General features: G+C 38.8%; 2 protein-coding genes across 3 annotated transcripts in view; one reads left to right on the top strand and one right to left on the bottom strand.

The window, feature by feature from the left end:
- Positions 1 to 574: 574 nt before the first annotated feature.
- sf3a1 (splicing factor 3a, subunit 1) lies at positions 575 to 21,000 on the bottom strand. Its single transcript, XM_063034246.1, has 16 exons — positions 20,867 to 21,000; positions 18,044 to 18,156; positions 17,758 to 17,950; positions 16,380 to 16,637; positions 16,038 to 16,112; positions 14,812 to 14,962; positions 11,949 to 12,145; positions 11,588 to 11,705; positions 10,090 to 10,275; positions 8,547 to 8,668; positions 7,721 to 7,963; positions 6,608 to 6,815; positions 5,727 to 5,875; positions 3,429 to 3,530; positions 2,098 to 2,169; positions 575 to 1,062 (listed from the first exon to the last, which is right to left on the bottom strand). Exons 1-16 carry the CDS (start codon positions 20,915 to 20,917, stop codon positions 961 to 963), a joined length of 2,340 nt encoding a protein of 779 aa, XP_062890316.1. The 5' UTR covers positions 20,918 to 21,000; the 3' UTR covers positions 575 to 960.
- A 307-nt stretch (positions 21,001 to 21,307) lies between these two features.
- Positions 21,308 to 26,882, top strand: part of ccdc157 (coiled-coil domain containing 157) — a 35,660-nt gene continuing 30,085 nt past the window's right edge. For both annotated transcript variants that reach the window (XM_063034203.1, XM_063034204.1), the window contains exon 1: positions 21,308 to 21,841. The gene's annotated coding sequence lies outside the window, so the exon portion shown is untranslated. The remainder of the gene's footprint in view (positions 21,842 to 26,882) is intronic.

A 26,882-nucleotide genomic window follows, 5' to 3' on the forward strand; every position in this document is an offset into this window, starting at 1 on the left:
GTCTGGAAACTAATTACCATATTTATACAGACAATGATTAATAACAGGAATAATTTTTCCAGAATTTCAAAGATGCTGGTGTGAAAAGTCACAACTTCCAAATAAATCCACTAATAATGAGAAATGGGTATATTTTATATTACTGAAATAATTGTTACATGAAGCTACTGTGTGGTATAAAGGAAGACTGGAATGTATACAAACGTCTTAAACTGCAGAATGAGGGGATATAATGGAGGAAAAATAAAAGTTAATACTTGTATCTAAAGAGAAAAAGCAAATGGGAACAGAGTAACATAGAAAGATATACTCAACATACTGATCAAAACAAAAAATTAATTCAGAAAATTGCTTTAAACTGCAGAATCAGGATAAGGAACTTCAAGGCAATTTCAGGACTGAAAGAAAATTTATATTCAAAACATAGAAGCATTAGTCAGAGGCTGAGCAAAAGTTCCAAAAACATTTTAGTGTGGTTAGATTTTGCAACCGAAGGGCACTGGAATCATGGAATGGCTAAAATAACTCAAGTACAGTAAAGGAAGACAATTTATAAAATTGTTCACACAAATCATAATCTACAGTCACAAGTAACAATATTGTTTTATTAAAAATATTCAGAGCTAAACACAATGCAACAATTTTACACAGGAACAGGGAAGAAAACATAACCAATTCAGGTGTCATGAATGGAGCTGCACCAGAAGTCAAACCAAATTTTAGTTCAATTGCCACATCTTTTCAGACTTTATGACAGGCTATCATACCGAAGAAACTACATGAAATATAATTTAAAATTCTTGTTTCTTTAATTTCCGCTATAGCTTTATTTTCTAAACAAAAAAAAAACACATACTAATAGCCTGCTAATCAAGTTAATATTTTTAATTTAAGAATGAATAGCATGGATTCAAATTCCCATATATGTGTAGAAAGATTGTGATAATTTGCAGTAACTTGCTACTTCTTTCGACCTCCACGTTCTTTGAAGGCAAGGTGGATAACCGAACCACTTGTAACATTATAGTAGGCCAGAGAGTTCGAATCTTTAATAAAGATACCCTAAAACAAAAAAAAAGTAGTTAAACTTCTAAGCAGAGTCTAACAAATTAGAAATGAAAATTGGAAAAAAAGTAGATAATAGAAACCTGAAACAAATACACAAAATGCACTAAACAGGTCAGGCTGGATATATGGAAGCATTTAAGGATACATGTTGAGGTCCCAATTTATTTAAGATCTTCTAATGAACTCACTCAACAGCAGTACTCAGGAGAAAAAAAAAGGTAAGGCAGAACTAGAAATAGTGGCATCACCAAGAACTAATTACCTTAAGAATGTAGAATCAGAAAAACCTTAACCTTGTGCATAAAAACCTAAGTATTGTGTATCATTATTTTGAATCAACTTAATGGACTAATCCCTTACTCTGGCTGGCATGCTTACAAGCGGGCATTTTTACTGTTTGTTGTGCAAAGACCAAGAATGTCTTAGATCCAACTATGAATAGTTAGGAGTAAAGTAACCATACTTGCTGTTATCCTCAATGAAAGCTGATTAGAAGGTCAAATGATCTTTGTGATAACTCAGCTGTGGAGGATCTATAGTACCCAGCAACAATGATACCATTCACTAGTACTGAATAATCCTCACACCCAAGAAACAAAAAAAAACTCCTCTATCTTGAACTGAATTGAATATGGATCTTTTGGAGGGGGAAGGAAAACACGTAATTAAACTAGAAGATGTAAATAAGCAAACTTAAAAAATACAAAATGAAAGTTTAATTATGGAAAAAGATGAGGGAGTTAGAGTAATTTTTAAATTAGTTTTTAGTATCAGAGATATTGTTCATCTCAAAAGCATAAGCACTTTAGTTAATGGGCTATTGAGAGAAACCTTAAAAGCAAGGAACCGTTTACAAAGCTCTCATCAATTCAATCATTTAAGAACATTTCTGCTAGAAAGAAGTTAAAAGAACATAATGTAGAGAGAAACAGGCCATCAATGATACCAACATACATGTCCCTATGTTTACCCAAACAAGTGCAGACTCCACAAGTATGTTGTTGCACAAATAACAAATCCAATACGTACCTCATACTGAAGCTTCTGTTTACCAGCAGGCATTCCTGTAGCTTCATGGATTTTCACCTTGACAACAGACACCTGAAAAATTATTTCAACACTTCTAATTACAATACAAAACAAAATACTACAATGATACAATTTATTTTGGAAAATAATGCACAAGAATTGGGGGGGGGGGGGGGGAACCCTCTGATCCTAAAGTTTGCAGAGGATATAGCCCGTTCAGCATTAGTAAGTGACAAGCAACCTAACGTTACCACTTACTGCCCCTGCAGATAGGCTTTGAATGGTGCTTCCTGCTGAAAACAGCAAGCCCTATCCCTGAAAATGCTCTGACAGCTAATAAACTTGTGCCCCTTGTCTGAATGGCCATCAAATGTTACGTGTTTGGGAGTATCTCTGGTATAATGAAAATAATCAAAAGTCATTACAAATAAAAAAAAGTTAATATTTAGTTTCAAATTAGAATGGACATGGAGAGGTGTTTTCTTTGAAGCGAAGATAGAGGTGAAGTAATACATGACTGGTTTAGGTAGTAGAAGGGGCCTGTCCAATTAACAAATGGTTAATGGACCAGGGACACAGATTTAAAATTTTTGGCAAGGTAGTAAAAAAAAAAGCTCTTTTATCTTTTCATTTTATTTAAGAACTGGACAAATCTTTTGACAGCATAGATAATTTGCAGGCAATGGGAAATAAAAGAGTGGAGGAATGGGACTTATTACTGAAGAGTCAGCATAGACTTGTTATGGAGGCTTCATTGTCAGCATCATTATATAATTCTAATTAAAGACATTCAAATACATCTAAATTAACAATTAAACATGTTGATCTAATTAATTCAAAGATAAATTAAACAAAGCTTACTTTCCTTGTGAGCCTTTCATTTTCAATTGCAATGAATGCCATTGTCGAACCCAGGCAACATCTATTGTGGCCCAGGTTCAGCAGGCAAATTTGCCAGTACAACTGCTGGGAAACTGAAGAATGGCATCTGCTGCTGGACCAGATAAAGAATCCAGTATCAGAGCAAAGTCAGTGTCAGCAATAAAGAAATCATTAGAAAGATGTGATTTCTGCATTCCAGCAGCAGGCTGTCAGATGCTTATTTTTAATTGCCTGTTAACCTGGGCTTTCCTACCAGAAAAATTGACACCAAGTTCCTTTGAACTTGGTATTACCAGAGGTATATGAGATGACTGGATAAAATGAAATAATGGATGAAGTGGCCATGCATAAAACCAAAAGGTAGTAAGATATTAATGTTCATTATTTTGCTAGTATTATAATCCTTATTACAGTTGATGCATTTTCCTTTTTACCCAATGAATCCGTACCTGATCTGTTAGAGGAAGTGTGAAAACAAGGACCTGGCCATTCAACTTCCATTCCGATTTATCCTGCATGTTAGGTACCTGTATCTTGACCGTGACTGGGCCCTGAAAGAAAAACAAGGGGATACAATTGAAGCTACAACTAACTTTCTTATATAAAGATTCACATTGTGTGCATCATAATTTTTCATATGGACCTATAATCACACTTCAACAATTCTTCATCTAATTCAAAACTATGACAATAGAAACAGTTGTATAATGTGATCTCCATGACTATTAGATTAAACAGACAAATCTGGATTACGAATTTTACCTTCTGCTAATAAATCTATTTTAATATGCTGCCGTACTTACCACATTATAATGTTACATTTAAAATTAAAAAAACAAGTACTAATGCTGCCGAAAGATTTAAAAATTAGTATATACAAGAATGTAGGTAGGTCAAGACACCGCAAGATTCAAATAAATAAATGACTAAAAACATAATATTAGGAATTTAGGAGCAGGAGGGGGCAACTTAACTCCCCAAGCTGCCCCCTCATTCAATATAATCATAGCTGATCTACTCCAGGCCTCATTTTCCAGTTCCCCATATTCCTTGATTTTTAAAAATCATTAAATAGCCCCCAAAGATCTAGCCTCCATAATCCCCAGGGTAAGATTTTTTAGGAGAAAAGGTAAACAGGCACCAGGTGTATGAAAGGAATTTGAATTTAGAGCTTTGGTAGGTGTTAAGAATCATAGGTGATGGCATAATTATTTTCAGAGAAGATAAACAGATCAAAATATCTTACATTACAGATTACGCAGGCAGGGAGAAGTAAAGTTTTAGAAAGATTGAGAACAAGGGTGAATGTTTTAAAGAAGATATTGCCATACTAGGGACTATATGAATAAGATTTTATCCTGGTTATAAAAGTTTTCAATCATCTCAGATTCAAGAGGAGTAGAAAAAGAAGAAACCTGGCTGGGACTGCATCCAATGAAAGCAAATCAACTTGAAATGCTAATTGTTATTCTCTGTCCACAGATGTTATCAGACTAGAGCATTTCCAGTAATTGTTTTTTTTTTAAATACATATATTAAATTTACAATATCTACAGCCTGGTTCAATTTTAGGCATTTGCCATAAAGAGAGATTTGGAGTGGATCTTGTGACAGGGATCAAAGATAACACGATTGATTTTCCAAATATCGAATTACAGAAATGTTCCGATTCCCTTGTATTGGGTACTGATGAAGCAGCCTGACAACTTAGTGACAGAGGACAGGTCAACATCTGTTAATAGAGGAGAGTTAGACACTGTCAGTGCACACAGGAAAACTGACACTGTCTTCACATAATGAAGCAGAAGGTACTTCACATGAACGAGAAACAGAAGCGAGCCAAGGACAGATACTTATGGAGCACAACAGGAACAAAAAACATGAAGGGCTGGGAAGGCAAGTCGTTGTTAATTCTCTGGCAGTGCTTTGTTGAAGTACAGATCATTGTATTTTTCTAAAAATTTGGATGAGTTCAGGACGGACAAGGTATGGAGATTTAGGTGGGTAACATGGCGTAAAGAAATAAAAACAAATTGTCAGATTACTCCATGAAATCAAAGTTGTAAGGAGATGAATTCCCTCTTTCTAGACTTCTATCGTACGGTTCTATCATACTTTTTTTAAAAAAAGGTAAATGAGGCTCATTTAGGTTTGATTAGTCTAATGTATTAACGCATTGATTCACCAACGTATCCAGGTAATGCATGTTCTTTAGCTAAGAAAATGAACATGGTAAAGATAAAAAGAAACAATTTAGAGAAAATTTAGCATATTGTTATTAACTAATTGTCACTTCAATTAACAATATAAACAATAAATACCCAATTATCAAAATGGTGCCCTCCAGTAACCACCAATTCAGAGCCAGAAGTAGAGTACTGCTGGGGCATCTGGGTCAACATCAGGACAAGGCTCTGGGAAATTCCCAGACCAACAGTGAGACAATGCTAAGGGGATGACACCCTCCAGCACTGGAATTTTTAAAAAATAATTAGCCAGAACCTGTCAATTCTAACACGATGCCTTTACGCTTTAAAAAAAATCAAAAATAAAATTAGCTTAAAATTCAAATGAAAATTTTAGACAATCATAGATAAAGCATGAATATTTACTGAAATATCGATGGGGATTCATAAAAACATGAATGATTGAGCAACAGTGTGAAATATGACAGTTTGGAGTTATTGCCCAATATCCTTCAAATGTAAGGACATTGAGCTTCATCTTTAATCAGTGGTATGACATACCTTGTTTCTTCGTAGAAATTCTTCCTCTGGAATAAGATTATCCTCACTCTTTATCTTTTTTGTTGCTGGTTCATCATCTAGTGGTGGAGGTGGTCGTGGAATTGCAGAAGGCATTGGGGCAGGAACTGCTGGAGGTGCAGGTACAAAAGCTGTAACGTGAAAGAAACACATTAGAACTTCATAATTCTTATTTTAAATTGTAACTTCTCTAATGTTTAAAAAGGTGTTTTAAAGAAAATCAATAGGTCACATCTTTCCATGTGATTTTTTATGCAAGGGGAGTTAGTAGAAAATTACTATCCTATCTGCAACCTATCGCTCAGAGCAGGGGTTCCCAATCTGGGGTCCTCACTTAATGGTACTGGTCTATGGCACAAAAAAGGTTGGGAGCCCCAGGTTGGGTAGAGTTGGCTGAAATAAATTGCTGTTGGAAAGAACACTATCTGGCTCCCCCGTTAGTCTTTTACGTCCATCAGCCGGCACTGCATTGTGTAATCAGAACCCAGCATTCCAATGTACACTTGTGCTACTCTAGATAATGTGACTCTAGTCCCTACTTCTGGGCTTACAAGTCTTCTTCTTCCCCCACTACCATCCCACCTCTACCCTCCAACCATTCCCCATACAGTTTGAAAGACTTTTTTGATAAAAGAGCAACTTTTATTAATAACCCTTGCTGCCACCCAAGACTAAAAAAAAACTTCCTATTTCCTCATTTCTTTTCAAAATTCTTAATCTATCTGTAAAGAGGACTACAGTTTGATGTCAGATTCACATCTCACCGATGTGACGTTCCTCATGTGAACCAATTTTACACTTGCCGGTATGACTGATAACCAAAGTTTTAGATGCATATTCATAAATGTCCAAAATAACATTACCAGATGGTACCACCATTGGTGGTGGTCGGGGAGTCAGAACAGGTGGCGCCGAAGAAGGCATAGGTACTACATTAATTCGTGGTCCAGGAATCATTGGTGGCATGGGAGCTGATAAAACAGGACTTGGTGCTAAACGGATAACAGGAGACATCGGTGGCCTGGGGATAACAGGCATTGACGACATAATATTGCGCACAGGTGGTGGCATCTGAACAAACAAAAAACAACATAATTGCACTTTCACTTACTGTCCAAAATACAATAATTTAATGCCCAGTTCTCCCATTTTCACCGTCTGTGGAGAATTATGCTCTTTATGAACTGATCATGCTGTAATCACATCAGGCCTGTAATGGTTCAGCAGCACTTCTAATACTTGTATTTGAATATAAATAATATTAATCAACATGTTAAGTGAAAAATATGTATACACATAACAACAGGATCTGAAGTACAATTTGGGTGGTCTGATAAAACTACATACAATCTTGATTTTGTTTTCTGTGTCACTGAGACAAGTCTAACATTTAGCCATGCTGTTAAGGTCAAATTACTTAACTTTCACATTTTCTTATACATTGATATTATACAGGTAGGTGATTTTCAATAGCTGACAAAACATTTTGTGCTCACAATAGTGTAGTGTAAGGTAATTGAAATAGCTACGATTAATATAATTAAATAACCTGAAAAGGTGGAAAAATACAAGCGATTCAACGATATTCTTTTAAAGGGTTACTCTCATCGATTTCCTCTCCTGTTGCTGATGAAAGGAATAAGTAAAATTGTAGCTTGCTTACACTGCATCATGTAGTTCATTTGCTCAGCATATGCAGTACCAGAAATAGAAATACGTACTGGAAATAGTCCCATATTTGAAACCACAAAACAGATGGGAAAGTAGTATTCAACTGCTTATTTAATATAATTACAACTAATAAATACTGGAGCTGTGGCTATTTTGCCACATGTGGAAACCCCAACTATGCAGAGGAATTTCATGTTAGAGAGGCAATAATACTTCTGTGTGCCTTACTGTTTCTCACAATCCTAAGCATCTCAACTTAACTGTAAACAACGTGCAAACATTTTCAAAATATCTGCCAAACTTACAGAAGGTGGTCTGGGCATTGATGTGATTGGAGGAGCATTCATTGAAGTATTTGGGGCAGATGAAGGTGGTGGGGGTTGTGGTAAATCAGCAGGTTTGCTGGGCCCAATTTTCTCCTTGGTGTCATCCTCTGGAACTAATCCTTTGGCCTTGTGGATAGCTTCAATCTGCTCCTGCAGTGTGATGTTGGCTTGTGCAGCTTGTTGTGTACGTGCCATGCTGCCAGAATGCCCATCCCAAGTAACCTTGACCACAAGAAAGAACAAACACAAGCCAAGTTTACTCATGCATTTATACATTTTTAAGGTAATAGACATAAAAACTACGTCCACACATGCTAAAAAAAAATCACTTTAGAGTAGAATAATTTCATATCAAATCAATTTGCTATTAATTTATCCACATAAATTACGATTTCTGCCTCCTTTAACTGAGGCAATTGACAATTATGTTTGATTTCTAAATGAGTTCATTTAAATGAGTTCTAAATGAGTTAATCAAGCAAACTTTATATATGTTGTTCTCTATACTGTGACAGCATTTTCACAGTTTAATTTACATTGCTAACTACCTTAAATATAACTACCTCTCTGAAAACTGGAAAAGACATTCAATTACAATATTGCCACTCATTTCTGGTACTAGTTTTGTGAGAGTATAGAGTGGTCGGTGAATTTAGGTTAGTCTTAAGTGTTTATTTCTGTGGAGATTATACAAGAAAAAGTTTTTGCTTACTCTTATACAACTGCAGAATTAACAAGCAACCCCAAAATACTATACAAGCAGTGAAATGATACCTAAAATTTGTACAATGATGGGAATTCATACCTTCTCTTCTGGTTTCTGTATTTCTTCTTCACCAATCTTCTTTCCAATAGCTGTTTCCTCCACACCAAAGATATCAGTACGTCGTTCAGCCAGCTGTTTCAGGCTACTTTCAATATCCAGACCTATTAAACAAAGTCACGTTATTTGAGTTACTGTCACATTCCCGTCAGCTTGAACCAGTTTTGCCATTCTCCTCTGACCTGTTTCATTAACAAAGCCACAGAACTGCCGCTCATTGAAAGTTTTTCTGGCTTTTCACACCATTCTCTGTAAACTCCAGAGACTGCTGTGCTAGAAAAATCCCAGGAGATTAGCAGTTACTGAGATAATCAAACCACCCCATCTGGCACCAATATTGGAAAAGTCACAAAAATCACATTTCTTCCCTATTCTGATGTTGGATCTGAACAACAATTGAACCTCTTGACCACATCTGCATACTCTTATGCATTGAATTGCTGCCACATGATTGGCTGATTAAATATTTGCATTAATGTGTACCTAATAAATTGGCCACTGAATGTATGTTACTACAGGTCGACCTTCACTAATCCGGCACTATTGGGATCTGAGGAGAGCCGGATTAGTGAAAATGCCGAATTACAGAAGGATCACATTAAGCATAATCAGTGCTGGATTATTGAGGAACCAGATTACAGGTAGTCGGATTAGTGAAGGTCGACTGTATGCATCTGTATGGGCTGTCAGCAGTTAATGTTACTAACTTAGAGGTATCTGGTTTCGATTCAGAGTTAACTCGTGTTTACTGTGATTGCTTGTGTTTTGCCTGAATTCAAGATTGGCTGAAAGGTTATGCTGTTTCTGTAAATTACCCCTTGGTGCAGGTAAATGTCAAAAGAATCAAAAGGGGAATTGATAATGAGGAAGCTGCAGGATTATAGAGAAATGAAAGAATTAGAACAGACAGGATTGCTTTGCTGGAAGCCAGCATGGGCCTAATGGGCCAAATAGCCCTCTCTCATGTCACTATGTCTCCCGTTAATAAAACCAATAAAGCCAAATTGACACTACACCAGTCTACACAAAACATATGTTACTATGCTTCCAGTAATTTGTCTAAAGCACAGTAGACCACAGCACAAGCAGTGAACACTGAAAATATCAAAATACTTAGGGTTTTTCACAGGATACACTATTTTTGAGAATTCAATGAAAGCACAAAGTTCCCATAACCCCCTGACAAAATCAATTTCTTTGATCAAGAGATATCATGAGGTGGTCAGGATCAGATGCTACTCTTAAATCCTTACAGCCTGTCCACACAGCATCATTGGCAGAAACCTGGGCTGAGAGCTCTCAATGAGCTGATACAAAGGGATCAAAAATAACTATCTGATTTGTATCCATCATTGTATGCGTAAATTGTATTTAAAAAAAGGCTGGATAAGTTGTCTCAACTACAAGTGTGAACAATGGTGAGCTATGGGAAAGACACCCCCCTACCTTCACCCACACAATAAAGACAAGTCCTTTTCCAAATTTTAGGCAGTGCTCCAGAGTACTGATCATTACTTATACTCACCTGGGGCATATACTTCATCTTCACTCTGTTTCTCTCTGATGGAGCGTTCACGCTGCTCCAGCCAACGTGGATCCAACAGCCCAATTCGCATGTGTTCTTGCATTTTGCTAGCTGGAATCTTTTCTCCGGTGATTGGTGAGATGAGGTACTCATCAGGTGCAGGAGTGCCAGCCACTGGCTTAGAAGCTAAGTGAATCCAAGATAAGAAAATAAGCATACATTCTCCAAACCCAAACTACACAATTTAATACAAGTTAAGAAAAGGTGTATGCGTGTGTGCCCATGCATGCACACAAGTGCCCACCTCTGACACCAATCCCACTGAACACAGTTGATCTGTAGTTTTGCATGAACATCTTTCAATGTTAACACTATACAAATTTTCCAGGAGTACTGAGAATAAATGTTTTTAAATGGTAGAAATCAAAAGTAATGACAAATTGCTTTGCCTGATAGTAGATAGTTTCACAATTTTGCATTTTGGTAGAACTCCCATCTCAACCCAGTATTGCCAATGCCATCTTAATATATATTTGAGAACCCAGAGTAAGCAGGAGATAATGTTGCCCAATGTAATAATCACTATTCATGAGGCCAATTAGAATTTTTAAAAATAAATTGTTTCCTTTGTTGTTACTAAATAAAACCAGATATTTGCTAAGTATACAAATGAAGTGTATTACCCACACTGTATGCAAGGCATCAAAATTGGCGCACATGTCCAAAAGAGCAAACTCAGGACTGTTCCTCTGGCTAGGAAACAATTTCTATCGAATACTGGGCTATGAAATCAAGTTTTATAATACTACTTGAACAATTCATCTTCTGGTTCAAAATGAAGGTGCAATAAACCAAGACTACACGTGTTGCCCGTTCATACAAGATCTACCTTTTGTGGAATGGGGATAGTTATACTCAAGATAGATGGATCAGAAATGGTGGTGATAGAAAGCCACACTATTCTTCAAAATATAAAACCATTAAATTAAGGCTACAGACCACAAAAACACAAGTCAATGACTGCTATTCAACCACCTTTTTTTTCAGCTTACTGATACTGTGGATGTAGTTAACATGGTGCAGGACAAATCAAAAGTAAGCAATTGTTTCTGGGCTTTCATTCTCCTGTGCTTTTTGACAGAATTCAGTGATTACCAATTTCCCCTTTTTTAATTTTATGCTTCCAATGTCAAATGGATGAGGGCAAAAAGATACAAAATTACACAGCTACAAGAGAAATTGGCATTTAGCATTATCGAGCCGGCAGAAAAAGGATCAACTTAAGTTTTAGCTTTAGAATGGAAACTTAATGATATTCCAAATACATGCAGAAAAAAAAAATCAGCAGTTTTGTGGGAAAAATATATTGTGTCCTGTGTTCCATTCCCTTAACTTATTTCAAACTACCAGTGCACTTGAACGACTACAACCATTTCAGATGGATCAGTAGCTTTTAGATCCATGTAACTTAAATTTCCTCTAGTGTTTGCAAACTCACCCTTTGGATCATAGTCTTTCCTAATGATAACCTGATCTGGAGTAGGAGGAAGAGGTGGAGGCATTGGATTATCAGGTGGTGGAGGCACTTTCTGACCTTCATCTTCTTCATCTGATCCCTAAGGGAAACATATACAGATACAAAATTATAAAAATGTTTGCAGTTTTCACAGTTATTAATATTCTGTTCCTATTTTGAAGACTGAAATCAATCCATATTTTTAACAGTTAGTTGTATCAGCTATTCCACTGGTGGACATCAACTTGCTAGCATCCCTTTCTTAGATAAGGAAAGTGAACTAGAAATATTCAACTATAAAGCACAGGTTAAACATACAACATGATCAAATTTAGAAGCACACCTCATCCATGTCTTGTACTTGAGTATCTTGATCCAACTGTGCTGGAGCCTCTTCTGTCTTCTCTTCTGTTTCTTCAACTTCATCATCAGATTCAACTTCCATTTCAACCTCCTCACTCTCACCAAACTTCTCGTATCTCTCCTGCATCAAAATACGCGCTCCAAGTTCTTCTGGGGTAGTCGGTGGAGGGAAATGTCCTTCGAGTAGAAAGGTTAATTATTAATATTGCATGCCTTTTGTTTCTCTACTTCATCTGTTTCTCTCTCTCTCTCTCTCCCCCTCCCCCTCACAAAAAGACCCATCTCAAATTATACTATTTTCTTCAAGGCAGAAAATGCCATTCCATTATTTGGTTACATGGGGAATTTCAGGAGAATGGAACTCAATTATCATTTGCTAAAATTTTGCATTTTATAGTAGTAGATAAATTTATCCACATCTTCATGGAAAATTTTGTTGAGAGAACAAGTGCCTGGCTTCCCAATTCTCAATGAATATTGACATAGGCCTTCCAGCATCAGGAAAGAGCAGTTTAACGTCTCATCTTACTCACTAATTGGAAGTGGGCAAACCTGGCAAAGCCCTGGTTGTTGAAAAACAAGCCATGGCTCTTCAATGTAGATTATGCGCACAAGACATCTTCCACCACTTGAACAATTAACCAACTGCCTTGTCAACTCAAACTGAACACTGATGGCTGTTTTCATAATAAACTTTTCTCCAGAATTAAGTTGACAATTACAATATATTCAATGATTTGCATGAACTATAACAAATTCCTGCTTATATGACATAATGTGGGGGGAAAAAAGTGCAAGGAAAAGTTTGAATTCTTCCAAGGAATGGAGACAACAAATAATTGAATGGGTAGATTTTAAGAAAGGTCAAAGGAGGAAGAAAATAAAAGGACTGATTTTTATTTATGTTTAAGGTTGAAATTAGTGAGAAGTATCAGAATGTTCAGAAAATCAGAAATATGGACTGAGTTTGGGGGGTATAAACAATTTACTTCTAAAACCATAGACAAGGTGACGCCTTGTTACTGCTGATAATGCAGTTTATACAGGGCTGAAGATGATACTATTGTGTTATCCTAATGCTTAGCTCACAGAAAGCAATGCTCACCCAGGAGAGAGCCACCTGGTAGCAGAGATAACCACAGCATTGAATTATAGAGCTAGATATCACTAACATACAAGAAAGTATTAACGAAGAGTAATAAGGGACAGAGGAATAGATTTAATGGACTCCTGAGGTGATGGCACAAGAGAAAACATTTCTAAGAGGAGATCACACTCAACCGGGCAAAAATAAAACAAACAGTAGTTGTGTCAAACTAGACAACAAAGGAGGATGCAATTGTTTTCTACACTGAAGATCACAAACAAGTATAAGCACAATTATGCCTAAAGATAGCAGAAAACATGTTATGCCCAAAGATAGTAGAAAACATTCAACAACTTTGGTCGGGATATTTCCATATATGTAGGAGGGAAGGAAATCTGATTGTAGAGACTCCAACAGAAAGGCAAGGGAAATTAGCACAAATGTGTATCATAAATATCATACTTAGGAATCTTGGGTCTGATGAGAAGGAAGGTGAGTGGTTGTTAATACGGTTAGAAAGCAAAAGAATTAGCTTTTCATGAACAACAAAAATGAAAATTAGTGTCAGCAGTTGTAAACTGGAAAAGGAGTCATTTGCAAAATAACCTAGCATGTGAGTTGTGGGATGATGCTGAATGCCAATGGAATCAAGGGTGGGTCAAATTTATCGATAAGCAAATGTTGGAGAACTGAAAATAACAATGATAAATTAGAGAAGTATGGAGTTGGGATATATAGAGAACCAAGGACGACGTTGCCAAGCAAAGGCAGCAATCTTTCCGTGAATTGCTAACTGGATTAGAAAGCTGTTAAGTGATATACAAAGGGTTCCTGCTTCAATACCTCCAAAGCAACCAAAGGGTCATGGATGGTTTCAATAGAATAGTACAACCTAGCAGAGCTTCACGTGTCCAAGGTACATTTCTTAGTATCAATTTACATTCTTGGAAGGACTGACTTGGAGTTTTACCTAAAAAATGTAGTCACACAAAAGTGTAGGCCTTAGAGCCTTGTAAGCCTGCTCTTCCATTTAAAATATAATGACTTATTTTTACCTCAAGTTCATTTCCCACTTAGTCTCTAGATCCTTTATATCTCTTAGTGTCCAAATATCTATTTATCTTAGTCTTCAAAATACTCAACAACCAAGCACCCAGAATCATCTGGTAAGGAATTCCAAATTTACAAATCTCGGAAGAAAACAACATATAATAATAAAAAAAAAATCACCCGACCTTCATTGCCAAAGTTTTCCAAGGTTTATAATCTCATTTTTGCCAAACTCCAAGATTGTATATGAAGCACAAATTAATAATATTGTACAGCAATTTGGTGTGATATACAACTTAAATTGCATTTTTGTTTGAATGAAAACAAATCAGACTTTATGGAATTCAAACTAAACATTTGAAAATAATTGATTTGTACAAAGATTCTTTCTAACTCTTATAGACAAGGCATACTGAATTTTAGTAACTGGGCAAGTTTCATGCAACAAAAGTTAAATGCATAATTACACTTTATAAAAAAATGCAACTTATGTTTAAAATCATCACTGGTTAGAAATGTTTGTATTTAAATATTTGAAACAAGCAGACCCAAAATGTCTAGAACATTGGTCTTTCAAACCAATTTAATGCAAAACCAAAACAAGTTTAAGCAAGATATCCAAGTCAGGCTAAGGGAAATATGGTCACTAGAACATACTTATTTGGGTTCCAATGCAAAATCAAATGATTATCGTATTAATCTTTACCTTGCTCATTTGGCTGGAAGTCAACAGTTTCCACCACCACAAAGTCATGCCAATCAATCTGTGCATAGGCTACTCTTTCCCTTTCCCGTTCTTCCTCCTCCTTCCTCCTTTCACGCTCCTGAAATTTGGCCCATTCAACTCTGTATCTCACCTGTCATGGAAAGCAATTCATGCACAACTGAGAGACTTGGCCTTCCATTCCAGTGGGAAAAAAAACTTTTGTTCATAAAAAATAATTTCATACATAACACACAAGGTATTTATGACAAGGCAGGCAGCTGAGGTTTAGGAACTTGGGAGCTAAAAGATAGTAGAGCGACAAAACTAATTATGACTAACATTCAGGAATAAGCGGATTTAATGAATGATAACCAGCAAACATAATCCCTTAGTGATGGATTACCGCAAAGTACCATGTTTAAACTCAGCAGCAAGGCCTTGTGATATAGCAAGACCTTTTGCTCATGTGTCTTATATAAAGTACTTCAGGAAATAAATGCTGATCAAGGAGATGGTGCAGCAGTCTCATAAATAAGATAAAGATCAAGATGGTTACAGATTGTTAGAGATCAACTTTCTGTTCTTGAGGTGTAGAAGTTTACTGTGTGATCTGATTTAGGTATTTTAGATTAAATTTTGGTTTAGTCAGGTGGAGAAATCTAGAAAGAGGGGTATATTAGAAATCTTCAAATACAAACTTGTCTGCTTACAAGAAAATCAATTCAAAATATAAAATATACTTTGCAAAAAAAGCTACTGAGACTGGATCAATTAAAATGTCCAAATCAAAGGTATAAACTAAATAAGACACAAGGTTGCGTAGATGAAAAGATACAGTTCATACAAAGGCTCCCAACCTGAAGTCCATGGACACTTTTCTTAATGGTATTGATCCATGGCATAAAAAAGGTTGGTTTATTTGAACACTAGAAAAGGTTTGAGAAATCTATTGCTTTATTTCATCTCTAATTAAATCACAGATGTATAGATGAGAAAGCCTGGGGACTTCTTCCAGTGTACCAAATACAACTAATATTTAAACCTTTTTACAAAGTATTATACTTCAAAAGCCAATAAAGGGACTATTAACCTTCTAAAAAAAAATTACTTGAGATATTTATACCTTATAATGAATTATAAATATTATGTGTAACAGATGGTTCAAATATTTAAGCAATCACTGTGGCTAGTTAAATATTATCAACAAAAAAAAACTAATGCCTCACCTGATCCAAAACTTCTTTAGGGTTTTCTGCTTCCTTTTTCAACTTTAGAAGTAGGCCCTTTGGCGGTATTAAGATCTGTAAAAATAAAGAAAAAATATCATTTCTGGCAATAAGGGATACCTGCCAGTTGATCACAGTACTCACCAATTCATTAACAATCCCCACTTAGTAGAATTTATTTCCTTTATTAAGAATGACCACATATTTGGAAATACCCAACCCTTCAAGTCATAACCCGAGTTTCAAAGGTCAATCCTATGAAGAGCATGATCTATTAGTGTGGCTTAGTTCACTGTACTTGACTTCATTCACATATAACAAATTGTGTTTTAGTTTTTTTACCTTTGTATACTGTTCCACTAGTTTGGTGAAATAGTTGAACAAACTGTGCTGTGGTCGCAGAAAGTCAAACTGATAGTTTCGTTGCTCTTTCTGCATCAACTGAGTCAAAAACTGACGACCATTTCGTGCAACAAATTGAGCAGTTAGCTTCACGACATCCAGATCGAATGCTGAGATAGATGGAGGATCAGCAATAAATTCAAATTCAGGTGGTGGTTCTTTGGGGATAATAGTTTCCTGAATCACTTGAGCTTGCACCTGTTTAATGTTCATGGAAGAGGAAAAAAAATCTCAGAATTTGTAAGATCATTTATCATGATGTCATCAACAAACTTGGCTATGTGGCTTCTAATAAGAAAGGCCTCAAGAAAGATTCCTGCATGACATCACTAGTCACTCTTGCCAATCAGAGTGCCTGACCATTATCCTTGCTCTCTGTCTCCTGCACTCTGCCAGTTTCCTAACCAAATGAATAAGATGCCTTCAATTCTACAAGCTTCAACTTTTAAGACAAGCCTCTCAGAAGATTTTTATCAAATGTCTTGAAATAACATCCACTGACATTTCCTAAACATTCACTTGACTACTACATAAGTTATTCACATTTGACATGCACACTCTAAAAATTCCTGCTCATTCTTGGTTTATCCTCTCGCCTTGGTTACAAAATGCAGTGACATGCTGAATTTTTCAACTGCAACAATTTTGGAAAATCAGTTAGGACCTCAACAATATTTGCAAGCACTCCTTTTAAAACAATGAAATGAAACCATTTATGCCTCCTTAATGTTATTATTTTCCTTGTGCTAATGTAACAAATCTCAACTTGTGCAGCAATATTCATTTATTTTACTTACTGAGATACAGTGCAGAATAGGCCCTTCTGGCCCCTCGAGCCACACTGCCCAGCAGCCCCCCATTTAATCCGAGCTTAACAACAGGATAATTTACAATGACCGACTAACCTACCAACTGATGAGTCTTTGGACTGCGGGAGGAAACCCACCCGGTCACTTACAGGCAGCAGCCGGAATTGAAGCTGGATCACTTGTACTGTAAAGTGCCATGCTAACACCTATGCCACTGGCTTACTAACCTCCTTGTGAAAATATCCTCTAGAAAATAGTAGTGCACACAATAAATGTACTAATTTTCAACAATGATCTTGTCTCAATCCTCCATTAAATGGCTGCTTTTAAATCCTCTGCCTTTGCTACCTGTGTATTTTCTGTGTTTATACCTCATAAATGGATGTATATCACACCAACCATTGAGGGCTGTTTGACCACAACTTCCACTGTTTGTTTCATGTCTTTTACATTTTTAACATATTAAGAAATTAGTTGTGCATTTGACTCTTGCCAGTGAAATTACTTACTTTCTGTGGCAGCTGCTGCTGTTGTTGCATAACCTTTGGAATAGCAGCTGAAGGCTCTTGCCCTTTTCCCTCTTTGAATTCATTAACTTTGTGTCGGTAGTATGCATGATAAGGATCATTTGGATTCAAGAAATTAAACTTGGCGTTGTTTATTTCATTCTGACGAATACGGGCTTCAAATTCAGGGCCATTTCTGGTCAACACAAAAGAACATGCACATTTAAACTTGGCCTATAATAGCACTACAGCAAATGCATACGTACATTCGACTGAATTTACTGCTTACCTGGCGACAAAACTAGCAGTTTTGTCAACAATGTTCCTGACCTCAGGTGGAGGGTAGATAATACCAACAATTGGTTTGGAAGATAAGGTTTCATCTTTTGTTTCTTCTGGTATCTTTAAAATAAAGATGTAACACAAAATTAAAAATTCCAGAATTTATATAATCTAGCTGTGCTCCACACTCATACAAGTACTTCAAAAAAAAAATTAAACCAGGCACTTGTGTGTGTAAATCCACTACTGTGTTTATTATTCCTCTCCGTGCCTGTGGCACATCCGGCAGCAATCTGGCTGTTTCTTTAGCATTCTGTCTGTTTTTTTATGAAGCCGAATAGCCACCTCGACACTCAACCCAACATGGATGGAAAGCATGCAATGAGTCGGCTGGATTCGAACCAGGGACCACTAGCCTCAAAGTCCATTGCTAATGCCACTACACCACTGGCCAGCCGATTACTGTGTTTAAGATCATGGTAATCCCATGCTAGCTGGCTGCCTGATCTGAAACAAATATAATTCCCTACAAACATAGATTTATTCAAACCCCTGAGCTGAAACTATTCTATCATGTTTTGGGATGCTTCTAAATTCTAATTAGCTAAAAGTATAAAATTACTCAACTATAAAATTCGTTCCTTTATTAGTCCCACTTAGATGCACAAATTACAGCACGGTAAAGAACTTTTCTGTACCACAGTGACCAGTTTGCCCAATTATCATTTACAAACGTTTGTATGTGCCCAAGGCTTTTGCACACTACTGTACATTATTCTCAGATCCTAAGTATACTATTATCAAAGAATGTATAAATCATACAACCTTGAGATTGGTTTGCTTACAGGTAGCCACAAAGCAAGAAACCCGAAAGTAAAACATAAAAAAAGACCAACACCTAATGGAAAAGAGAATTGAAAAAAAAACAATTGAAGCAAAAGCATTCTGAAGCAAACTGAGTTATCTAAAGTAGGTTCCACTTCTCTTTTCAGGTCAGTGATCATAAAACAAAATTCATCTCCAACCATATCCTAAAAACAATTAAACAACCGCACAAGCATAAATCTGAGCTCTCATGTGAATAGCAGACACCATTAATTTCTTTCAAATAGCAATGTAACTAACATGTCATCTAACAAGTCGAGTGAATTGCTACCAGCCTAATATAGCATGAAATAGGAGGAAGAGGTCATACGTCCTTCCACACCAGCTCTTGCATCAGATCACTTTGATCTGATCTTGGCTTCAGTTCGATTTTCCCACCCGTTTTCCATATCATCAGCCACCCAAGTTCAAAAATCTGTCCACCTCAGCCATGGTATATTGAGCCTTTCATTTAACAATCGAGTATTCTTTGATCAAATCATAACTTTCTTTCACCTTTCTCAGCACCATGATGACTATCAATGGCAATTCATACTTTTGCAATGATTTGGAAAATGCCAACAACTGCATGAAAGAAAAACACTTCAATTTCCATCTTCCCTGAAGCTTTCTCTAATTTGGCCAACTCCTGTCTTCTTCCATCTCAAATGAACAAGACGACAATCCATTCAACTCTCAACTATGTTGATTCCTTTAATCGTGTTTCCAGTAAGGATTTTAGCCATTCTTCCAAGTTCTCTACTGCAACTGTTCTAACAATGCCACTTTTTGTACAAACGCTTTCAATTTCCTTTCCACTGTGTCTCCTTCATCTTTCTCCTTTCACACAGCCACAAAAGATCTCCCCTCTCAGTTTCTTCCACCCTGATTGTTCATCTTTATCTTTTACAACACTTTACAGTGGAAGGCCACCAGATCTTGCAGTAGTCTTTGGATTTCCAAAGGAGCCCCCTTCAGCCCAATCCATTACACCAGAACACTCCTCTAACTCGCGAATTACTGTCAAAACAAATTCCTGGTCCTTCACATCCTTTTTTCCCCCCACAAGTCGGTGCAGCAAACAATCGCTCGAGTTGAAACTGCTGCTTTCAAAGATGCATACTCCATTCACAACTGCTTTACTTCTATCACAATTTGACTGGTATCAATAAGGTTTATTTCAAATCCTCTAAGATTCCTTCCTTCTCTATTGTAAGGTATATTCATATCTACTCCAGTGTCACTGAAACTATGCAATTGTTCAGTAAAGAAAAAAATTTCCCATCAGAATTATTGTTTTAACGATTCTATAATGCATTTCACTTTAGACCTCTGATCGTATTCTTTAATAATAGATCTTGTACTTCTGTGTCCATAGATTTGTCCACAGCAATGCACTGATGCTGTTACAAGAGACCGCAGCTGCTGGAACCTGGAGCAACATATGAAAGGCCGCAGGAATTCAGGCGGTCAGGCAGCATTTACCGAAAGAAACAGACTATCCACATTTCGGGTTGAGGCCCTTCATATGGACGGAAAGATAGAGCACAGGCGCAAGTGCAAATGAGCCTCGCTGACCAGATACAAGGGATTGCAATTGCTGGAATCCGAATCAACGCATAAATCGTCAGAGGGACCCAACGGTTCAGGGAACCTCAGTGACCGGGAAGCGTTGAGCGCAACTCGGGCGGCAGAAATGGCTAACTTCGCAGAGTAATAAACTAGTAGGGCACTGGTGCGATGCTTTTGCACGTCACTTTAACCCCGAATCTCCTTGCAGGTCTCAGGCCACGGGGGCCCAGAGTACAGACGCTGGGCCTCCACCACGGCCTGTCAGGTTCACCCTCCACCACGGCCTGTCAGGTTCACCCTCCACCACGGCCTGTCAGGTTCACCCCCCCCCCCCCGTGCCTGGTCCGGCCTCGGCACCGGTGCCAAACGTTTCATTGCTGCTTGAAGGACACACCTGATTTTCAGTCTGAGGGGGAGGCAACGCCTGCACCGGTCCGGCCGGCATCGTCGATGCAGCTGGACGGCCTCAAACCAACCTCGTCCGCCAGCCACAAACCTGCGCGTAAACAAGATGGCGACCGCCGGCTGCACCACCCGCTCCCCGAACACGGGGAGGAACAGGAAGCATTTCTTATGTAGTCAGTACCTAAGCCCGCACTGTTTATGTCGCAGCCTCCAATAATAACTTATAATTGGAGAATTTTAAGAATTCATTTTGTAATTTTCTCTTCTAGTGTTACTTTTGCTACAAACTAGGGTTTGAAATAATCATCCCCACCTTTCCAAGTGTATCATAGATTTCAATGGTACAACCCTGACGATCAACGCACCGAGCCTACGTCATCTCGTATTACACGCTTGCGTGCTTCCATGACAACGCGCCCCAAACATCGAGGCAAAAGAACGGTTTGTCGTACGGTCCCGATGATTATTGAACGGTCGCCTAATAGGAGCCGGGCAGTTGAGTGCTTCGTTAATTTGGAGGGAAGAACATGTTTTATTCTCCTTGATTAGTTCCTCTGGGTCGAGAATGACTTGCCGACACTCTGGTTCTTGCGGGTCGATGAGGATCTTTCACGCCTGAAGCAGCAGATGTCAGGCGGCCCGTGTAAGTTTGGTGCGCTGCCTCTGCAGGGCTTCAGTGTGCTCCCGGTGCAGCTGTGAACAGCCATGGGTCAGAGATCCCCAGAAGTGAAGGAAAATCTTGTATTTCTTCAAATAAACTTCCAGCGCATCTTTCAGTCTTTTCCTCGGCCTGGCCATCTCGCCCTGTGACAGAACTCGAGATAAAACGTCTGATCTGGAGCACGCAAACAACCTGATCTGCCTAAAGCAACCGATTGAATTGAATAAGGATTTTGGTCTCGGAGAGGACGTTGGTTTACTTGTTCTTCCAAACAATTTGGAAGATTTTGTGAAGAACCTAATGGTAATATCTTTCAAGTGCTTTGATATGGCTGCTGAAGGTAGTCCCTGTCTCAGAAATATAAAGCAGCGCGCACAAAATGCCGGAGGAACTCAGCAGAACGGGCAGCGTCTATGGAAAGAGAAGGGTCTCGGCCTGATACGTCGACTGTACTCTATAGATGCTGCCTGGCCCGCTGAGTTCCTCCAGCATTTTGTGTGTGTAGCTCAGATTTCCAGCAACTGCAGATTTTCTCTTGTTTCTGCTCAGAAATATAAAAGTGTATTATTGCATAATGACACCCCGCTGAGGAAAACTGAAGACCAGGAATGTAATGTAACCCTCACTACCTCATTTCTTTCCTTTTAAAATGTGTTCCGTAGTCAATTATAATGGCTAGGTATCAAGCCAAGCCAAACATAATCCTGTCCTCATTCTCATCCACCCGAAACACTTGAAAGTAGGAGGTTCATGCATACTAACCAGGAGTAGAAGCTTTATCTAATAACCTCTTTTTTTAAAAAAAACTATTCACTGACTTGTAGAATGCATTTCAGAATCGGGGCCATTTGACCCATCGTATCAGTACCAGCTCATTGTGACGTTCTAGTCTCATTCCACTGGAAATTCAGAACATATTAATGACTTGGATGAGGGAATTAAATGCAGCATCTCCAAGTTTGCGGATGACACGAAGCTGGGTGGCAGTGTTAGCAGTGAGGAGGATGCTAAGAGGATGCAGGGTGACTTGGATAGGTTGGGTGAGTGGGCAAACTCATGGCAGATGCAATTTAATGTGGATAAATGTGAAGTTATCCACTTTGGTGGCAAAAATAGGAAAACAGATTATTATCTGAATGGTGGCTGATTAGGAAAAGGGGAGGTGCAACGAGACCTGGGTGTCATTATACACCAGTCATTGAAAGTGGGCATGCAGGTACAGCAGGCGGTGAAAAAGGCGAATGGTATGCTGGCATTTATAGCGAGAGGATTCGAGTACAGGAGCAGGGAGGTACTACTGCAGTTGTACAAGGCCTTGGTGAGACCACACCTGGAGTATTGTGTGCAGTTTTGGTCCCCTAATCTGAGGAAAGACATCTTTGCCATAGAGGGAGTACAAAGAAGGTTCACCAGATTGATTCCTGGGATGGCAGGACTTTCATATGAAGAAAGACTGGATGAACTGGGCTTGTACTCGTTGGAATTTAGAAGATTGAGGGGGGATCTGATTGAAACGTATAAGATCCTAAAGGGATTGGACAGGCTGGATGCAGGAAGATTGTTCCCAATGTTGGGGAAGTCCAGAACGAGGGGTCACAGTTTGAGGATAGAGGGGAAGCCTTTTAGGACCGAGATTAGGAAAAACTTCTTCACACAGAGAGTGGTGAATCTGTGGAATTCTCTGCCACAGGAAACTGTTGAGGCCAGTTCATTGGCTATGTTTAAGAGGGAGTTAGAGATGGCCCTTGTGGCTACAGGGGTCAGGGGGTATGGAGGGAAGGCTGGGGCGGGGTTCTGAGTTGGATGATCAGCCATGATCATAATAAATGGCGGTGCAGGCTCGAAGGGCCGAATGGCCTACTCCTGCACCTATTTTCTATGTTTCTATGTTTCTATAGTTATGACCAAGCTGTTAATTTTATTTGTTTACAACTTCAGACAGAGTTGTGTGCATCCTGTTACAAAATTATGCTGAACAATTATTTTATAGAGGGTGCTAGCAAATTAATTTACATTTACGGTATAAGTAATAATTGGCGATTTGCATTTCCATATACCTATATTCTGTTAATCAATCTGGTAAAACTGAACAATGAAACTAGAGGTAAAGGTTCAGATTATTTTTAATGTGTTCAGTGACAATATGAACTGTTGATTTTGGTATGGATACTGTTATGATAGCTTAGGTAAATGCCATTCGTTGAGCTTTCCCTGAACTCCAACTTGCCATATGGTTTCAAGGATACCTTTGTGGTCCCAATCGCCTTTGACAATCAATTTCAACACTGACAAAAGATGCCTTGGGTTTCATAAATTTAGAATAGTCAGGTTTAATTAGGACTTGATCGGAGCAGGGGTGTCATAACATTTAGTGCATTAAGTGAGAAATAAGATCTTTCTCCAGAGGAAATTTTTATCCAACTGTGGACCACGTAAACAATTGTGATTTTGGTACAAATTTACTGCAATGATGCTGAGATAAACTCCCTCTGTGTAAAGGATACATGTTGGTTGTTCACCATGTCCAACAATGACTGGAGACCTGTGAGGGAGAGTTTTTAAAATGGAAAAGCCATCGCAATGGGGCAGTTCCACTTTCTTGACCTCAGAAGTACGGATGCAGCAGTATGAGTAGTCATCATAAACTGGGGGTCTTCCTTGGTTGCAGTAGATGGCCATGACCACTTCTGTGCCTTGACACGCTCTTCGCTCTCCATGGAGCATTGCACAACTGCCTTCATTAGCACAAAATAATCTGCAGATGCTGTGATCAAAGCAACACTTTCAGTACGCTGGGTGAACTCAGCAGGTCGGGCAGCATCAGTTAGAAACGATGAGTGGACGTTTTGGGCCAGATCCCTTCGTCAGGACTGAAGAATGAAAGATGGGGAAGGATTTGAAGAATGCTTGTAGCTTCAGTTGAAAGACCAGTAATTTGAAAGACAATGGGGTGGGGGAGGGGAAGCATTGACATCATAGCCCTGAAGACAATGGGTGGTAGAAGAAGGAGGTGGAACCATGAGGGAGCTGGGGGAGAGGTTGTTGGCTGTTGGATTTCACTGTTGATCTCCTCCTCCCAGTCCGCCAGAGCTGACTTCACATGATAGGACAGGCATGTCCCTATCTCACCGGTGTATCATGCCCGCTGGTGACCGTCACATGATTAAGCCCATCTGTTGAAGTGGTGTACTGGGCTGTGGTCGCTGTCGCCTGCTACTGGGAGTCACAGGTGAGAGGGGCCCAAAGGTGAGTGAGCTGTCCTAGAATGGACACGACAAGCCCCTTCACCAGAGGTGCTGCCCCTCCCTGGATACCCCATACAAAGGATACATAATGGCTTACCAACCCCAAGCTCAACATAGGTTCCAGCCATATTCTTGAGGGCAGAAAAATTCTGTCAGACATCTTTTGGAAACACTACTATTACAATGAATATAATACCACTGGGAATTTCATTACCAGTGTCCTTCTCGAACAAATCCTCCCAGTGACTAACGAGCTGCTACCTTAATCTCATGTAGATTCCATCTATCTTGAGGCACATTACGTTTGATCTTAATCAGATGACAGCTCCAGGAGAAATGCAGGAAGTAAAACATCCAGAGTATGTGGGTTTCTTCAAATTTACTGAAATCTGTCATTCCATTAATTAGGAAATATCACGGATCATTCTCCTCAAATTTGGCTGCCCACAGACATTTCCTAATTCTGTGCTTGATGATAGCGAACAAGCCATGAACCCCTGGCTACAACAGGACTAATCTTGGTGTAAGTAGACATTAAGCAGGGCTGCATCAACAGCCCAACGCTTTTGTCAATGTTTCTCACCACAATGCTGCATCTCTCTTCCAGCAAACGTCATGCTAGAATGGAACTAATCTCAACAACTGATGGGAAATTGCTCACTTGCATTACTTTTCCTCGAGAACCAAGATCACCGCATTCGCAGTCGTCTCGTTGGAGGAATGCAAACAGTGCTTGAGTTTGCCTGCACTTGGAGGTTGGGCTCTAAGTCATTGTCACTGTTTGTACACTGAAGCATGTGAAAGAATATGTCTTATGCTCAATGCTCAAAAAGTAGAGGTCCTCAAATGATTTGCCCCCACGATAAAGATCCGTAGGAAGACAATCAGATATCAGTGAAGATAAATGTTGGTGTTGAAATACACCATGGTCTTCAGAACATCAATACAACATTTATTCGTCTGAGGAGAAATTCATGGTCTGCCTGGCAGCAGTGATTCTGGCTTCAGAGAATTGGGGTACTCATAGCGGCCAACTTAAGATGCTGTAAAGAAACCGTTAAGTGATGCAAATCCAAGTCAGCAGGCCCCCACACCAGGAGTTATGGAAACCAGCAATGAAACAACTACCCCTGAGTGTAGTGGTATTCCTGGATCTCCACCGGGTACTTGCATGACTGATAGTACTAAAAACCAACGGGAAGCTACTGATACAATGAAGGGAGCCCTGAACGCTGCCGGAGACGGGGGACCTTCACTGCTGCCCTAACCACATCAAAACTCTAATTACATTCAATCAACTCTTTTGGCTTGACCATTTCACTCCTATGGCTGACAGCAGACTCCCAAAACAGAGACTCTATTCTGAGCTTTGTTCCCTCTCACTCACTGCTCCTGAGGGAAGGTCGTTGTGTTCAAATTATCTCTTTCTCTCTCCCTCGAGGAGGATGGTGCTGGAACAAGGTTTAATCGACGGTTTGTGGATTGTGGACATTTATGATGTGTTCTAGCTTTCTAGATTTTGATTGGGGCTACCTGCTGATAATGAACACTGAGCTAAACTGAAATATGCCTTTTGATTATGTGTTTTATATCCTGTGCTTTCACTCATTTTTTTGTTGCTGTTTACATGAATTTTTTGCACATGGGGGGGGATTGATGTTTCTTTTCTTTGAATGGGTTTGGTTGTTCTTCTTTGTTTCGTGGCTGTCTGTGATGAACTATGAGGGAGGTGCCTCCTTCTACTACTTCGCATTGTTCTCCTGCCATTCACCTCCCTGCTTCCCCTCCCCCACCCCTTTGTCTTTCAAATTACTGTTTTTTTCAACTACCAGCATTCTTCAAACCCTCCCCAAAGTTCTTCTTTCAGTCCTGACGAAGGGTTTCGGCCCGAAACGTCGACTAATCTTTTCAACTGATGCTGACTGACCTGCTGAGTTCCTCCAGCGCATTGTGAGTGTGCATTTGGAATGGTTCTCAGAGTCATGGGTCAGAAGCACCAAAAGTCCGGCAAAAGTGGCAGACAGAGTGCAGCATCTCTTCAGCTAGTGCTGCTGCACAGCTCCGGTAAGCTGGGCTTGATTCTGCCACCGTCTGTGTAG

This window comes from Mobula hypostoma, chromosome 27 (assembly GCF_963921235.1).
Source record: "Mobula hypostoma chromosome 27, sMobHyp1.1, whole genome shotgun sequence".
NCBI lineage: Eukaryota > Metazoa > Chordata > Chondrichthyes > Myliobatiformes > Myliobatidae > Mobula > Mobula hypostoma.

Coding starts and splice junctions, on each gene's coding strand:
- sf3a1 (XM_063034246.1), bottom strand. CDS start 20,917: ATGCCGGCCGGACCGGTGCAGGCGTTGCCTCCCCCTCAGACTGAAAAT. Junction 16,113..16,379: donor TAGTGGAACAGTATACAAAG/GTAAAAAAACTA, acceptor TTATTTTTACAG/ATCTTAATACCGCCAAAGGG. Junction 8,669..10,089: donor AGATGAAGTATATGCCCCAG/GTGAGTATAAGT, acceptor TTTGTTTAATAG/GTCTGGATATTGAAAGTAGC.